The sequence below is a fragment of the Erpetoichthys calabaricus genome, chromosome 6 (assembly GCF_900747795.2).
Source record: "Erpetoichthys calabaricus chromosome 6, fErpCal1.3, whole genome shotgun sequence".
In the NCBI taxonomy this organism is placed as follows: Eukaryota; Metazoa; Chordata; class Cladistia; order Polypteriformes; family Polypteridae; genus Erpetoichthys; species Erpetoichthys calabaricus.
Window position 1 is genome coordinate 2,001,923 of NC_041399.2, and position 17,127 is coordinate 2,019,049.

The 17,127-nt window shown below is 38.6% G+C and overlaps 1 protein-coding gene across 11 annotated transcripts in view; it reads right to left on the bottom strand.

The window, feature by feature from the left end:
- The window catches only part of mllt10 (MLLT10 histone lysine methyltransferase DOT1L cofactor), a 193,445-nt gene that overhangs the window by 99,169 nt on the left and 77,149 nt on the right, over positions 1-17,127 (bottom strand). For all 11 annotated transcript variants that reach the window (XM_051929241.1, XM_051929242.1, XM_051929244.1 and 8 more), the window contains one exon: positions 8,950-9,004. In XM_051929241.1, coding sequence (XP_051785201.1) covers positions 8,950-9,004 — 55 coding nt within the window. The remainder of the gene's footprint in view (positions 1-8,949; positions 9,005-17,127) is intronic.

A 17,127-nucleotide genomic window follows, 5' to 3' on the forward strand; every position in this document is an offset into this window, starting at 1 on the left:
AGTGCACCAACATAAATATATGCTTAAAAACCTAACGGGCTGGCACTGATGGACTCTCAAGGTTATTTGAGCATTAGCGGGCCATTCTGCTTAATAGCTTGCCTATTGCTAAGTTCTCAGTGTTTTATTTTTTAACAGGTTTGACCACCCTAACCCACTCTCACTCTCACCTCTGAGTACTTCACCCTCCACCCATCCTTCTGCTGATACCAGCATAGGAGAGACATCCCCACCCACAATTACAACAGCGCAGGTGAGCAGAGAGCTGAGGAGACTTCGTGCCAGCAAAGCAGCGGGTCCAGATCAAGGTTATTATAGTTAACGAAAACTAAAATCAAAACTGAAACTATTATTAAAAAAACATTTTCGTAAACTGAAATAAAATAATTAACAAAACTGAAATGAAAAACTAAAACTAAACGAAACTATTAAAGTAGCTGGAAAGACTAACTGAAATAAAATAATAATTTACTAAAATATTTTTAGTTTTCGTTTTTGAATGAATATTCTTGCCGTTAGTCTTTAACCCTTGTAAGTTTTAATTCTAAAACAGAAAGTCATCCACCACGAGCCGCCCGCACATTTTCATCCAGTGAACAGCGGCTGGTGACGGAGGGCGACTGTTCACACAGCATTTGCGGTGACAGAGCAAGCTGAGTGCAGGAGCGTAAAGAAATAAGTGCATGGGAAATAGAAAGCGATTTGCGTGCCACCTTTCCTTGTGCTTGTCAAGATGTAATTCAAACGGCTGAAATCAGAATATGCTGGTCATCAAAACGTTTACCATATGGACAGAAAAATCACGAGTGAGTAACGTTTCAGTTTATTTCTCAAGTGTCTGGTTTTTGTTGACATCAATTCACCTGCCACTTCGCACAGGAGAAATTGTTTTTACTTTCTCATATACGAAAGTATAGTAATCATGAAAAAATTCGACCTCGATATTTTGATGAATCTTGACGTTATAGACTAACCAGTGTCCAACAATACTGTTTTTTGGAATTGTGTGTGTGCGCGCGTGTGTATGCGTGTGTGTGTCTGTTTGATGGATGAAATTCGGCATGTGGTTGTTACACCACAATTATAGATCTGTATTAACTTTTGGGCCAAATCGATCACCCGGAAGTGGTACTTTACCTGAACACATACTCGATTTTTTTTTTTTATTTATACAGCTGCAGAGTCCGATTTATTCAACTTTTCTTTTATAATAATTGCTCAATATATTATTCATTTGATTTGTTGTTGATGGTTCCTTAATGTTGATAATTTAAAAATTTAATCATTGTCTTGCGGTTTACTCCTCAAGTATCCATCCCCATATCTGAGTATACAAGAAAGTCGAGGGGATAGCACTCCCGGTTTTTGAAAATAAAACGGCACTGATCGAGAGACTGACTAGGTCATCATACAAGATCAGCATATTGTTGCTGACCAATCACTTTTGCGTTAAAAACATCATTTAACAACAAAGCGATACAAAGGTAAAAATAGATAGTTGAAATATCATATTCTTTTCATCAGCCTTATCATACATATTGCATACAAGGGATTTTTCCTGCTTTGCATCCAAACCTGCTGTGGTAGGCTCCAGGTTTCCTGTGATCCTACTCTGGATAAACAGGTTTAGATAATGTATATGTTGTTCTTAATCTCAGACGCTGTCTCTGTTGTTTTATGCCTGTCCGTACTCCTATTACCTGCTCTTGCTCTGCTCATTATGGGTTTACTGTCCTTTATGGTGGTCTATTCAAGACTCACTGCCCCTAACCTTGACACTACATGCTTGTTGTACTTTGTTTTCCTCAATACAGCTAGGTGGGGTCTGCACACTCATCCAAGTCTAAGAGCCCTGTTCTTCCTAAGCCCCTGTGATTTTCATGAGAAAATATTTTAAAAATTATAAAATTGCGTAAAATTATTCATATTCAGTATCTAGTTTTGATTATGCTTGTTTTTATCAGACAAAACCAAAACAAGATAGTAAACCGGGCAATGCAGTAAGCTTCCACTAACGTTAAACTCATATCCAAATCTGTTAAGTATACAGTTCTGTCTGATTGTGACACAAAATTAACTACGTAGGCGCTCCATGCCATAATTACTAAAACTAAAACTGAAACTAATATATATAAAAATAAAATAGAAATGTCTTTGTGAAATAAAAACTAAACTAAAACTAAAAATACACGATGAAGGAAAACTAAAACTAAACTGAATTTCCAAGTAAGGTCAGAAAAAATATAGAAATAAAAACTAATATAAAAAGGCAAAACTATAATAACCTTGGTCCAGATGGAGTATCACCACGACTGCTGAAGGTCTGTGCGCTGGAGCTGGAAGGTCCTCTACAGCGCATCTTCAACCTGAGCCTGGAACAGGGGAGAGTCCTGAGGCTTTGGAAAACATCTTGCATCACCCCAGTCCCAAAGGTATCACGTCCTAGTGTGCTGAATGACTTCTGGCCTGTCGCCACATGTGATGAAGACCATGGAGAGGCAGCTGCTTCACCACCTGAGGCCACAGGTTCAACACGCCCTCGACCCTCTGCTGTTCGCATATCAGGAGAAGGTGGGAACGGAGGATGCCATCATCTATATGCTACACCGATCCCTCTTCCACTTGGACAGAGGCAGTGGTGCAGTAAGAATTATGTTTCTAGACTTCTCTAGAGCCTTCAACATAATCCAACCTCTGCTCCTTAGGGACAAGCTGACAGATATGGGAGTAGATTCATACCTGGTGGCATGGATCGTGGACTATCTTTAAGACAGACCTCAGTATGTGCGTCTTGGAGACTGCACGTCTGACATTGTGGTCAGCAACACAGGAGCACCACAGGGGACTGTACTTTCTCCGGTCCTGTTCAGCCTATATACATCGGACTTCCAATACAACTCGGAGTCCTGCCACGTGCAAAAGTTCGCTGATGACACTGCTATCGTGGGCTGCATCAGGAGTGGGCAGGAGGAGCAGTATAGGAACCTAATCAAGCACTTTGTTAAATGGTGCGACTCAAACCACCTACAACTGAACACCAGCAAAACCAAGGAGCTGGTGGTGGATTTTAGAAGGCCCAGACCCCTCATGGACCCCATGATCATCAGAGGTGACTGTGTGCAGAGGGTGCAGACCTATAAATACCTGGGAGTGAAGCTGGATGATAAATTAGACTGGACTGCCATTACTGATGCTCTGTATAAGAAAGGACAGAGCCGGTTATACTTCCTTAGAAGGCTGGCGTCCTTCAACATCTGCAATAAGATGCTGCAGATGTTCTATCAGACGGTTGTGGCGAGCGCCCTCTTCAACGCGGTGGTGTGCTGGGGAGGCAGCATTAAGAAGGAGGACGCCTCACGCCTGGACAAACCGGTGAGGAAGGCAGGCTCTACTGTTGGCATGGAGCTGGACAGCTTGACATCTGTGGCAGAGCGACGGGTGCTCAGCAGGCTCCTATCAATCATGGAGAATCCACTGCATCCACTGAACATGATCATCTCCAGACAGAGGAGCAGCTTCAGCGACAGACTGCTGTCACCGTCCTGCTCCACTGACACACTGAAAAGATCATTCCTCCCCCAAACTATGCGACTCTTCAATTCCACCCGGGGGGGGGGTAAACGTTAACATTATTCCAAGTTATTGTCTGTTTTTACCTGCATTTTTATTACTCTTTAATTTAATATTGTTTTCTGTATCAGTATGCTGCTGCTGGAGTATGTGAATTTCCCCTTGGGATTAATAAAGTATCTATCTTTTATTCAAAATCCTTGGTAAGTTTTTAAAAATTTGGAATTTTTCAGAACTAGAACTCGGGATGTAACGATATACTGTACACATTCAAACAGCTTGATTATGGCAACTTTGAGATGACTCACTGTTTTCACATATGGAGTTTGTCCCTATTTTTTTATGCCAGTTACTTTCCACGCTGATCATTTTGAAGCTTTGCACAAACCAGCCATACACACACATAATTGGCCCCAAAATGCCAGTGGCACAAACGTTTGAGGTACTGCGAGATGTGCACCATAACACACTTGAATGAGGGACAGGACATGGATAACATTAGTGTGCTGCTGTGATGTTAAGTTTTCATACATTCATCAGATGGTGATGCTGTTGTTAAACAACATACTTTATCTGTTCACCATATGCACTCTGTTCTCCAGTGCCTTTGCACTTCATGAAACACAAGACACAATGTGCTTTTTCTTTGACATCTATTTATATCCGACATTAAGATGATCAGAGTGTGTAAAAACCTTCAAGCAGTAATCCATGACTTCCTATGTCACTGGGGTATAAATATAAGGTGACACAGAGGCCCAGTACAATAATTCATTCAGCAATATGGGAAAGATAAGAGAACACACAAATCAAATGAAGGAAAAGCGTGTTGATGTTCATAAGTCAGAGAATGTCTGTAAAACAATAGCTACTCACCTGAAAACGCCCATATCTACAGTTGGGACAATAATTGAAAAGTTCAAATCAACTGGAGCTGTTACCAACCTGCCTGGAAGAGGACCCAAGTTTATTTTCCCCCATTTGTGGCAAGGTGGATGTAAAAAATTCTCCCCAGGATCTCAGAAATTCAGAAAAAAGGAAGTATCTTATGGTCACCAATTCTCCAAATCTACCATCAGATGCCTCCTCCATGACAACAGATTTGGAAGGCACACCAGACAAAAGCTTTTCCTGTTATTAACCACAAACATAAGCGCAGTGAGTTTCCCAGTCAATACTAGAACTTTTAACTGGACTCTTGCAATTTGGTCAGACAAAATGAAAATAGAGCTTTTCAGAAACAAACACTCAAGGTGGGTTTGGTAAATATTAAAAAGCATGGCTGTACTGAAAACAGCCTGAGCCCCAAAATCAACTACTGTGGAGGTTCTGTTATCTTGTTCTTCCTTTATGAGCCCTGGGGATCCTGTTAGGGAACATTGCATCATGGAATATGAAATACCAGGAGATTTTAAATTTAAATCTGTCTGCCTCTGCCAAGAAAGTATAACTAGGAAATCACTTGATCTTCAAGGAGGACAATAATCCAAAACAAGTTGAACACAAAAATGCTTTAAGGAACAAAAAAAAAAAAAAAAAAAAAAAAAATCCAGCTTCTGCCATTATCGTCGCAATCCTCAGACATAAACCACAATGAAAACCAGTAGCATGAGCTGAAGAGGAGGCTGCACCAAATATTACAAGACTCAATGCTATTTTATTGGGAAAGGGAGGTTGTGTTTAGTAACACTATACAAAACTAAGCTGAACTAAAACATTCAAGTGTTGTAGCGTTGCTGGTCTTGATGACATGATGTTTTGAAGGTGTAGAGGTTTACAAAATGCACAACATTTTTAAAGCTGTGACTTCTGGTAGAATTATGTTTTAAATTATAATATTTAAAATTTTGCTTTTTTTTTAAAGTTGCAACATTTACTAGATATTCTATTAAAGTGCAACAAGGCCTATTCTCTACTAGAAATACCTTCTAAAGAATATTAGTAGGGGTTAATCTGTAAATATACCAAAATAAGATTTACAGAGTGCAACAGAACAGGAAAACGTTTTGACAGCACATAAACACAACATGTAAAATAAAAAAGCTTTTTGTCACTGATGCACACTGGTTACTTGCCAAAACATATGGATACCTTTAGTATTTATTACATGAGCACTGAAATTATATTATAAAGTGTGAAAGGAACTTTTAATTTCTGGACTCCTATCAGCTAAACTATTTTTATCCCATTACCTTTGCTCTTTCTCCAGATTTAAACCTTCATGTCTGGTGAAATGAAATATCATTGATAAAATCAATTGAATGAAATATCATTGATCATTGAAAAGTGTTGACAAATTTCAGATGATATTTCAATTTTTTCATATCTTGCTGGCTTTGCCCACAGTTCCCACTTGTTAGCCTTGATGCTACTGCACCACAGTCAAATTTGTCATCCACTGCCTCATGGTAGAGGCTGCAGATTCATTTCAAAGATTAGCTGGCACTATCGACAAGAAGAGACATGTTCAAAAGGTGACAAGATATGCCAGGTTAAATAATACAGTGCATATACTGAGGTGGGCTGCTGGTCTGTCGTGCTCTACTGAACTGATAGAATGATCAATATACCGTCACATCCACAGAACACTAAAAACTAATCACAAAAAAATTTTGTGACAGCTGATGGTTTACTTCTACTTCCTAGCTGCTTTTATCAGTGGGGTGTAGGTACTTCTGGAGGGGATTTGTTTAGGAAAGTATGTTAAACATATGTTTAAATGCATTGTTAGCTTCTATGACACAGAGCCATGGAAATTGCTGGGTTAACTATCCCAGGAATTTGAGATTTGCTTGTTCAACTGTGAAGGGAACCCAGTAATAGCATTCACACATGATATTCTCAGGTAAGAGAAAGGGGATCCTAGGAGACGCACAAAATGATTCACGGCCATGAACTCATTTCTCTCCCCACTGCAATATATGCTCCGTTGATTTATTTCCTTATTTAATTATTTACCGATTTATAATATACTCTGTTCACAGACACACATTCAATGCACCTACAACACTAAAAACAATCCAAAGACATATGCCAATACATTTTTACTGTTTATAAAACAATTGCACAAAGCACATTTTCCAGTTGATGTGCATCACATATTGCACCACTGCTTTAATGCCACCTGAGTTATCACTCCATTTACTGGTCAAAAACTGCAGCTGTAAAGCAGAACTTCACAGTCACACCTGTTGGCAATCAAGGCTTAACAACTCCCTGCTCGTCTTAATAGAAACATTTTCCTTCACCTATAATTAATCCGTTTTCTTCAAATGTTACAAAGAGCATAGCTTAAAAAAAAAAAAAAAAAAAAAAAAAAGTTTCCACAAAATGGCCAAGTTAGCAGTAAGTGATGGCAGGCTATCACAAGAGACCGCAATGATTCATTTATTCACATCAATGTTTGTACATTGTAGTTGTAGCTGCTGTGACATTTTTGGGGAGTAATCTAGCAGTTCCTGGGCTTTGTTCATACATACAGACTAGGAGTCATTCCCAGAATACCATCTGACCAGAGAAACACTGGATCAAATATCCCAGGACACAACTCTGGCTTTGTTCAGAATGGCTCTTTACAAGTACATTCCTGGGGCCGCGTGCATGAATGACGGAGTGATGAGGAGCTATCTATGTTGACAAGGTTACTCACCTTGTGCAATAAAGTTTACGGATCTCCAAAGTCTGTTGGATAGCATTATATTTTTTGGGGTCGGGGGACACAAATATGTCACTACAAAAATACCACAACAACATTACTACTTTGACAGCATACTAAAGTAAGTCACAACTGTTCCTATTTGTGTTATAGTCAACTAAATACGAGTTACACCATTTCAAGACAAAACAAAAGAAAGTAACACAAATATTTAATTAGGAAATGCCCAAAGTTTTTCTTTTTTTTTTTAACTTACTCTTATTATTAAGTACAGCAAGTCTAAATGAGGCCACATTGATTTCAAAAGGTCAAGGACCTTCATACAGCTGTGACCATTGGTTTTAACTTTAACTTCTGACCTCGTTTCTGCTCCCACTCCTACCATCCATGTGTGATGAATGTCTAAGAAATTTACAACACTGCAAGTGTTCTTCTAACACACTAACGTAACTATGCAGGTGTGGAGATTAGGGGAGCTCATGAGTTCATGTACTTTTGCCATAGCAAGATGGGACTCTATAAGCTAAGTATTATTCTTATCACTTGAAAAAAAAGGCTTTCCAAGAGTCTGAGGTTTGCTTGCTTCTAAACATTTCCCTTTATAAATAAACGCTTACTAAGCACAGACACTGGAAGCTAAATAAATAAACAGATATCACCTGTTCATTCTTTGAGATTATAACATTGTGCTCCTCAGCAGGCTGTTGCTTGAATAAATGTTAAAAACAGAAACTAACAACGGTGACAAGGAAAGCAAGACAATTTCTGTAAGTAAAACACAAAAATATATTTCCAATCAAAGTAAACGGACTCCACTGAGATGGTCATTTCTGAATGGACACTGTACTTGCTGTTTCATGACAACCATGTTTTCAACTCAATCAGGAGTTCTAAGGAAAGGAAGTGAGTTATCTGACTGTTTTTATTGTCCACAACTGATATTTGTTTTTTTGTTTCCCATTCAAGAACAATAAAACAACAGGAAAACAGTTATACAAACATCAAATTCGAGCCAAAGTAGCCATTGTGGGTCTGCAGTCAGTATAGAATTCAAGGTACATTTCAGGACTTGCTGAAAAACAGCAGCCATAGCATTTTTCTCCAGAGACTAGAAACTCCAGGGCTAGACAATCTACACAAAAGAAGAAATTACATTTAAAGAAAAAGAAACCGTTTTAAAGAGGTAAAGCAATAATGAATGGGATCAGCACTAAAAGAAAAACTAAGACTCATTATTGAATTATGTGATGCTGCCACTTTACCAAGCACATAATGAAGCCCAAGACAGACAAAGTGACCACACATGTATTCTATTATTTCAAGCCACAAATATCTCGGCTTTCCGACACCCTAAGAATGCATATTGTACAGGGAGAAGATAAATAACGTTCAGGATGATCTCTGTCTCTGCCAACTAAAGGACATGGGGTACATGGGGACTTGCCATTTGGTAACCGAGAACAATCTCCTCTTCAAAATTACACCTAATGGAAGTTTGGACAACAACTTATAATAAGATCTTGTAAACAAAGATCAGTATATTTTGTCCAGCCAGTGAACTGCTATATATGTAGAGACAGAAATGCTAAACCTAATACATGCAAAACTGGGTTGAGAACATTTATTTTCACTTTATTTCACTTAATATTCAACAAAGTAAAAATGGAGTCATAGTGATAAGGAAAAAGAGAGGAAAAAAAAAACCAAACAAATGTGTAGCTTACCCCCATTGTCTGTCCTCTTGAGGGCACCATCTTTATGTGGGCACAATTCACATCTCTGTAGAGAAGGAAAAAAAGAAAAATACCAACAAGGTTGAAACAGGCAACAGGCTTAAGCTAGCGACGAGAAGCAGGAAAAAAAGAAACGTTCCACTGTATTTTTTCTTTACTACACAAATACTAGGTAATGGGACAATAGGTACAATTAAAATACTTTATTAGGACTATTATATGGATTCAAATGTGCACCTCACAAGGGCTACCAAGACTTTTCCCAAATCTCAGCACATATTTTGAAGCAGTAAAAGTAAACAGCCATCTTTCTGGGTTACTACAACATGTGTGGCACCCAATATGGCTACTCGGAGGCAGACGGCATGGTGACCTAAGAGGCAGAGATGGAAATTCATTTTTGAGTTTGAGGGAAATCCCCTCTTTAATTTGGCAAAAGGGAGAGTTTAGACTCAGGTAGGGGATAAAACACCCATAGGTTTAAAAAGCCCTTTGATATTAATACTTCAGGCACTATATTACTGTTGTTTATAGTAGTTTATATAATCAAGTAGTTGAAGTTTTTCAAATAATTTATTTCATCCACTTTAAATAATTCTTAAATTTGTGTATGTAGAAATTTCCACTCATTTAGCCAAAAAAAACTGCATCAGCAGAGTAATAAAACAATCTAGGCAATGCTAAAACCATCCTAAGTTTTTAATTTTTACATGCATACTACACTGTTTTTCCTGTCAATGTACAGTATAATTTGGCAGCTTTAAAACAGCTGAACAGTCGATATAAAGTTGGAAATATATGTAAATTGTAGGTAGTTGAGTTAACTTATTACTAAGCTTATGTGGCACAGAAGAGCACAGCCACTTTCCAGTACAGATCTGGCACCTGATCCATCAGCACAGAGTGGGCATGTTCTCCTTGTGTTTCTGGACTTTTTCTTCTGGGTTCTCTAGTTTTCCTCCCATATTCTCAAAACCTTGCAGGTTTGATTAAATGGTCCCAGTGTGAGGACTCTGCGATGGACTGGTACCCGGTCTGGGCCCTTTTACTGCATTGTGCCCAGTTCTGCAAGGACAGAGTCAAGATCTTGCTCCCTGTAACTCTGAATATCAGTAAGTGAATCAGAGAATGCCTAGGACTTATTAGTTTGGCAGTGAACACATTTACTTTGACACCACCATGAACTGTTGCCAGAACTAAAGGACATTTCTAAAAGAACCCAAGAGAATGTAAAGACGAATTGTAGTATCATCTTTAGAAGCATCCTACAAAGTCTTTATCTTTCTGATGAAATGCGTTTCTTTCCAGGGTTAGAGAGGTGACAGCCTTAGCCATGGCTAAATCTACAGCTGTATTTCTTCAATATTCTTGTTGTGTCTTATCTTAATGTGTGTGTCATTGATTTTACTTTTCAGATTCAGGTTTAAAGGCAGTCAATTCACCATAAACATTTTATGCAAGTGACAATTAGATGTGTAATGTCTTCCAGGGGCTCATGACTTGACAGGTGTGAAAGGGTATTTACCTTAAAATGAGTGAAGATTAATATATTTCAGTGGGTTAAACAAGTGCATTATATTCATACAGCCTAAGCCGAGTTCACGAAGACACAAGCTAGTCCAAGCCTAATCAAGTCCAAGCCTAATCACCAGGATTCTGTTCAGTATGTAAAGTGTCAGACCAGACAGCATTAATTCAAAAGTGCAGTCTATGCATTGCACACATTGTTTTAATTAATGCACTTTTCACTATTAACATGTAAGTACATGAGGGTACAGCATGGCGTGAAGGTCAGGAGCATCGTGTGCTGCATGAGGCATCTCATCAAGCTTCACGAGTGATTTCAATCACGGCGTGTGTATCAATGCTGCTCTCCCCCTCCCTGGTTGGCTGATACAATATTTAAAATACATTAAAATCACTACTATTCTGTTGCCACCGTCCTATGCTCGGTTTCATGAATATTTTGGGGTTCAGGTTTAACCACGTTATGTTATTTGCCTGCACATTGTTGCTGCACCTTTGCTAAAGTGCAAACACTGACACTGGTACTAAAGCCATAATGTTAGTATTGATCTAGCTCTACTACAGTTACCTGGTAAATATAACTTGGAAGTGAAAAGGAGGAGTGCACATGTTGCTGTTGCTTGGACATTGCACACAATTGCATTTGCAGAGACCCCACCATTTTGTGCTCCCCTTCTGTCTTCAGTATTTTGGTATTTTTTTTTACTTTTTGGACCACATATTCCCAGAATCTGAGCCTCTCCTGATGTCTTTGCTCGATCTTTTTGCCTGCCCATGTATTGCCTGCTGTCTGTCTTAATCACACTTTTGGATTAGAAATGTAGATTATGAAACATTTGTTTAACTTTTTTTGTCTTGCCTGTATTCCCATTGGCTGGACTTATGCCCTTCAGCCTGGCATGCTCTACAGGGCAGAGAACCACAAAACCCAGCTGTACACAATGCAAATTATTTTTGTATGTCACTCTTGAGGGAGTGCAGGCACACAGCGCTGGTGGCCGATTACTGCAGGTAAACCAGTGCAGACTGGAACTTCTGTGGGCACTGTACGGGATGAAATTGAGGGAAACTCAGTAGTAGTGTGGCAGTACAGAGGGGGAAAAATATGATTAGGCTGCAGATTAAAAAAATGAGTGTTGAACAAAAACAGCCTGTGCTTCTAATGAGGAGAGCAGATCAACCAACTGAAACTGCAAATGGAATGTTCCTTCAGCTAGAAATGGAGACTCTGCATTTTTCCCTCTTTCGGTCATATGGGTCTTTGGTACTTTTGACATTTACATTTGAGAGTAACAAAGACCTGAACAAGAAATAAGAAAGGAGACTTAAAATAAACATGCAACTCACTCCAGTTTTGTCCCCAGGCAGTGGTGCAGTGTGTTGTGAGTAAAATGGATTTAGGAGGCAGCAGCACTTCCATGGGACCTCAGCTAATTATACCTAATGTGTATGTGCCAATAGCACCTATGACACAAACCACCTGGATTGGGACCCCAAGTGTGGTAGGTGATACCACAACACCACACTGGTGGTGGCTGGAGAGCCAATCCTGCCATTAACCCCCAGGTTTTCCCTGCAGGTTGGGGGACCCGCTTGCAGGGCTGGATGCAGATTATCATTATACCCAAGACGAAGCAATTGCAGGTTAAGGGCCTTGCTCAATGGTCCAATGGAGTAGAGTCATTTCTGGCGTTTTACAGGATTCAAAATGGCAACCTTCAGATTGCCACAAGCCTCAGAGCCAACACTCCGCCCTGATACCTAAAGAGGACATATACACTCCCACCTCGGATTTCAGAAGCTCTTTTAGATAACAAAAATGGTGAAAAATCAAAATATTTATGATAGTATGACATCTAGCCTAATGCAATTCATCACCTCGTCTGAGTGGCAGCTTTGGCAGCCGCACAACCTCGTCCCAAGGACATTTTACAGTTTATTGAAAGGTGTATAGTATACAAAAAATAGGACTTCACGCATTTCTACTGAGCCTACAGTATTTGTCATTAACATCGCTCACTGGCTAATCATCTTATTATCCACTTGCGTAAATACTACATTTGCAAATTTTTCAGATATTGTTACACAAAATAACAAAGTCCAAGTGCAAATGACTGTTGTCCTATTTTAGCATACATGTAAGCTCAGGCTGGAGAACATATTTGAGTTACAGGTGAGGCCTGTGCTGGCTGTGGTGTCTGTGCGTGAGAGTTTGTTTTTTCAACTATGAAGCCACACTGGCCTGGGTGATCAATTTCTGACACAGACAATGGGAGAACAAAAGAGAAAAAAAAAAGTTTACAAATAAAAGGAGAGGACATCCCACCAACCAAACTTGCTTAGTCAAACTTCTGCTCTCAATATCTTATGGAGGGACCATTTAAAAGTCATCAAGACATAAGCTGCTTTGCTCCAGGTGTCCACAACCCTTTGTGAGTAAAAACATTTGCAGAAGATGGTATCCATCAACTCAATGAACTCTAATGTAGTTCTCTACTGCAGTTTACACAGCTAGGTTGCAATAGTTTAAATTGGTAATCCATAAAATGTTTAAAATATATTTAGTTTTATTTTTTGTAAGACTGCAGTCTCTACTTACTAATACACACTGCTATGGTACTCACATGAAGCTATATAAAATAGAAATTCTACTTATGGTAAGAAAGGCATCATATAATTGAAAGGCAGACAGCTGCTTACTGGTTCCGAAGGGAAAAATTAATATCTAGCATTGAAAAAACACTATTTCCACAGGTTATTATGAATTTGAAAAAGATGGGGAAATGTAAATTAGAAAAATTTTGATACTAACCTACCAAATAACCAATATAAATAAAACTTAAATAGTTAAAAAATTGTCAATGCTTAAAATATGTTATAAATATGACTGTACAAGGAAAATAAAGTGATGGGGTGTGTTTGCGATTTCTATATTTAACTGGCAAACAAAAAGTAGAAGACTGTTTTGTACAAAAAGCAGTGCAATCTTCAGTTGAGTATCCTCAAACTGAGCACTTAAGCACGTGCAGGTGTTACAGACCACACTTTAGCATCCCTAGAATACAGAGTGCGCAAATAGTTGACTAATGCAAATTCTACCGAGGCTCTCTGCTGCTTGGTGTGTAACAAAAGTCTGACTTGTAAATACAGAGAGAGAGAGACAAATTCATTTAAGAAAACTTTAAAAAACCTGCATGAAGTTATGCAAAGCAGAAGACCAGCTGCTGAGCTTCTAATCACATTATGCTAAAGTGGTTACCGTGCACAATCCAACGCAAGCACAGGCAGGCAGCCATTTCCAAATAAAATCATGCTGATGTTCCTAGTGTTGTGCTATGCTGCTCACTGGATAAAGACTTTGCATTTCCATGAAGAGCATCGGCCCAAATTTCTCATCTTATTAAAAAGATTGTGCATGTCCGTCTGGTTCCTATGTTATTCCAAAAGAGAGCGCATCCCAGATATTTTTAGTAATAAAATGCATTGCACTTGTCATTCCAAGATACACCAACATTAACAGTGCTTTTACAAATCCCATATCAAATGGCATATAACAGAGACATGTGCATTGCATGGTGCACTGCAAACGTTACTTCTGGGGGCTATGATGATTACTTCAATTTCAACCCATCTTAAACTAAATGTGCTAACGGTGTTACTATTTATATGAAAAGTCTGTACTCAATCTACCAATGCAGCAGTAGATTTCTCCGCATTTCCTTCTATAGGCAGAAAAGAGGGGAGACTCTCACATTAACATAAAAATGGTTCAGTTTTTAGGTAAACTTTCAAGATGGATCAATAAACAATTCTGAATTGAGTGGCATACCTGAATTGTGCCTAGGCAATGCTGACTGGCATAAAGCGTTCACTGACTGAGAGTTACTGTCCTGTCTAACAAAGCTCAAAAGGGTTATGGGAAAAAGCCACACAAAAACCAGACCAGCTCTTCAGACAGCAGATCTGGCTCCACATATTAGACCTCACCACTGGAATCTTGGCTTCAAATATAAAAGACAGCCTGACACAAAAAGTGAAGAAAACAATGTTAAGATGCAATACGTATGAAAAATGATCAAACCTCTGGGAAGAAAAAAAAACCAAAAAAAAACCCAACAAAATATATGTTTGACACAGAGACAAACCTTGAAGTAAGCAAAATCTGTGGTCAAAACCACAAATCCAAATATAGGAAAACAAAGCCTAAATTAAAAGACCATAATATGCACAATGCCAAAGCAGTTATATTAACTGCAGCTTCTTCATAAGCCATTCCATGGCTGCATCATTTAGTAGTCAAGCCCCCTGCAACAAGCAACACACAGACAGAAAGGAAAATAAGAGAACATTAAGACGATTAAAGCACTGAACACCACAAAATTAATCATAGAAACTTGGCAACAAACAAAATGGAGAGAAAGGAGACAAAGAAAAGAAATATTTCCAAAATAATTCTTAAAAAATGACGAGAACAGAACATCTTTAAGCTGGGGATGAACCCCTGGTTGTATACTCACAGATAAATTATGGGAGATCAGGCTCAAGCAATGGAAAGTAATGAAGTGCTTCCTGAATTGACTAAGTGCATTGTGGGAGCAACAGTGTCTGCTTTCGTTTGTGTTGTCCCAACCCTTGATGTTACCTCTTGACACATTACTGATTTCTGGGGTCACACAATTCCAAACAAATCATCTATGTGAGCAAAGATCTTGTTGCAGATTACAAAAAGCAAATACATTTATTAGCATCCTGTATCTGAAGTGAATTTGATTTTCTCAAATTCCAAATACATAACTAATTTTTGCCTATAAAAATCTACATATCCAAATTCTGTTTATTGCCAATGTGCGTTTGAAGCTAAAAATTACTGCTATTTTTAAACAAGTGTTTTTCACATTTTGAGCTCAGGAAATTTACATATTCTCATTCATATAAACTTTAGTCAATCCACAGTCTGCTAAGGTCAACAGCACTCACATGCACTACTTTGCTAGCTAATCTCATCAGCCAAGAATGTCACATTAAACATGTGTTCAATTAGATGGCTGTGTGACAATTTCTCATTTTTAAGTATCACATGCTCATACCTTTATTCTAATAGCCAATAATATGTTGGCTGTGCAAAGGCTTCACAGATACATTAGGTTCAGCATTAATCTTGCGTCTTGTTTATTCTTTTCTCCATTCTGTTGGGGCAAGTAAAACATGCAACATCACAGAGACTAGTCTCTCTTCTGTCTGTGAGGTCCAAAGCACCTGGATTAATTTTTCCTCATAGCTGCATTACAAGCACTGTACTTCTGACTGATCCCTTAATGGTAAACAGCTAATACTTGAGCCAAAAATTAAACCCATTTGAGTGTGTAAGGGCTTGATGGAGGCTAGTTGGATTAAGTCACTGAAGACATCAGACTAGAAACGTGGCCGTCACGGGAGTGCTCTGTGACTGCACCTAACCCACTAAAATGATGTCAATGAAGACTAACTGAAAGACCAACGCTGGGAAAAAATTGTCAGCATCTCTGCTGTTTTTATCTAAACAAAAACTGGATGAAACATTTTTTCTATTTACTAATGCAGTACAAAGAACAAATTCCATAACAATTGATCGATTACAAATTCAGAATTATAGAAATTCTGAATTAATTCTGATTTGTCAATAAACAGGTAACTGTTAGCAGCACCACTCATACCAGGGTTGAGGTTAATTCAAGAATGAACTCATCAAAATAATTATATAAACAAACATCCTTCAGAAATCTGAGCTAGAAATGAATTAGAACTTCAGAAAGATGAAATATAATAGCTTACGCATACTGTATCTAAGACTACATGTAGTGTTATATATTTCCAGTACTGAATTTCATTTAAGGAATAAAAATGGGATTTTAAAATTTACAATTGGGAAAGGAGGAGAGAAATAATGGTATAAACACAACACTGATCCTTCTTAAAGGCTGTGAAGGTTTCTGCTACAACTCCATGTCTTGGTAGTCTGTTCCAGATTTCCTCAACACTCTGTGTAAAGATGTGCTTTCTGTGTTTAGCCCTAAATGCACTTCCCCTCCGTTTGCACTGGTTTTGAGTACATGATTCACCCTTAAGTTCTAAGGATTCTGCAGGATCTAATTTTATCAATGCCTTTGAGGATTCTGAACATCTGGATTTGGTCCCCATGTAGTCTACTGCTTGTTTAGACTAAACAGATTTAACTCTCTCAGCCTGACGACATGTGCTTAAGTCCTGGGAGGCTCCTGGTTGCTCTTATCTCTACATCTTCAAGTGCTGCTCTGTCTTTCTTGTAGTGTGGTGGCCTGAACTGCACACAGCACTCTAGATGCAGTATTACTAGTGCACTATATGATAAGAGCATGATATCCCTCTATTTATTCAACAGGTTTTATGAAATAACCTAACATTTTGTCTTTTATTTGCTTTTGCACACTGCTTAGATGACGAGAATGTTGTGTCAACCTAAGTCTCTAAATCTTTTCCACAGCCTGCATCCTGTAGGCCAGTCTCTCCAATCTTGTAATTATAACTAATAAAACAGCAGGCCTTGCTTGATATACAGTGATTAGCACCTCCTAAAAGTGATCCAAGGAAGAATAATGAGCCAGTAACAGTGGTTCATGGGCACCA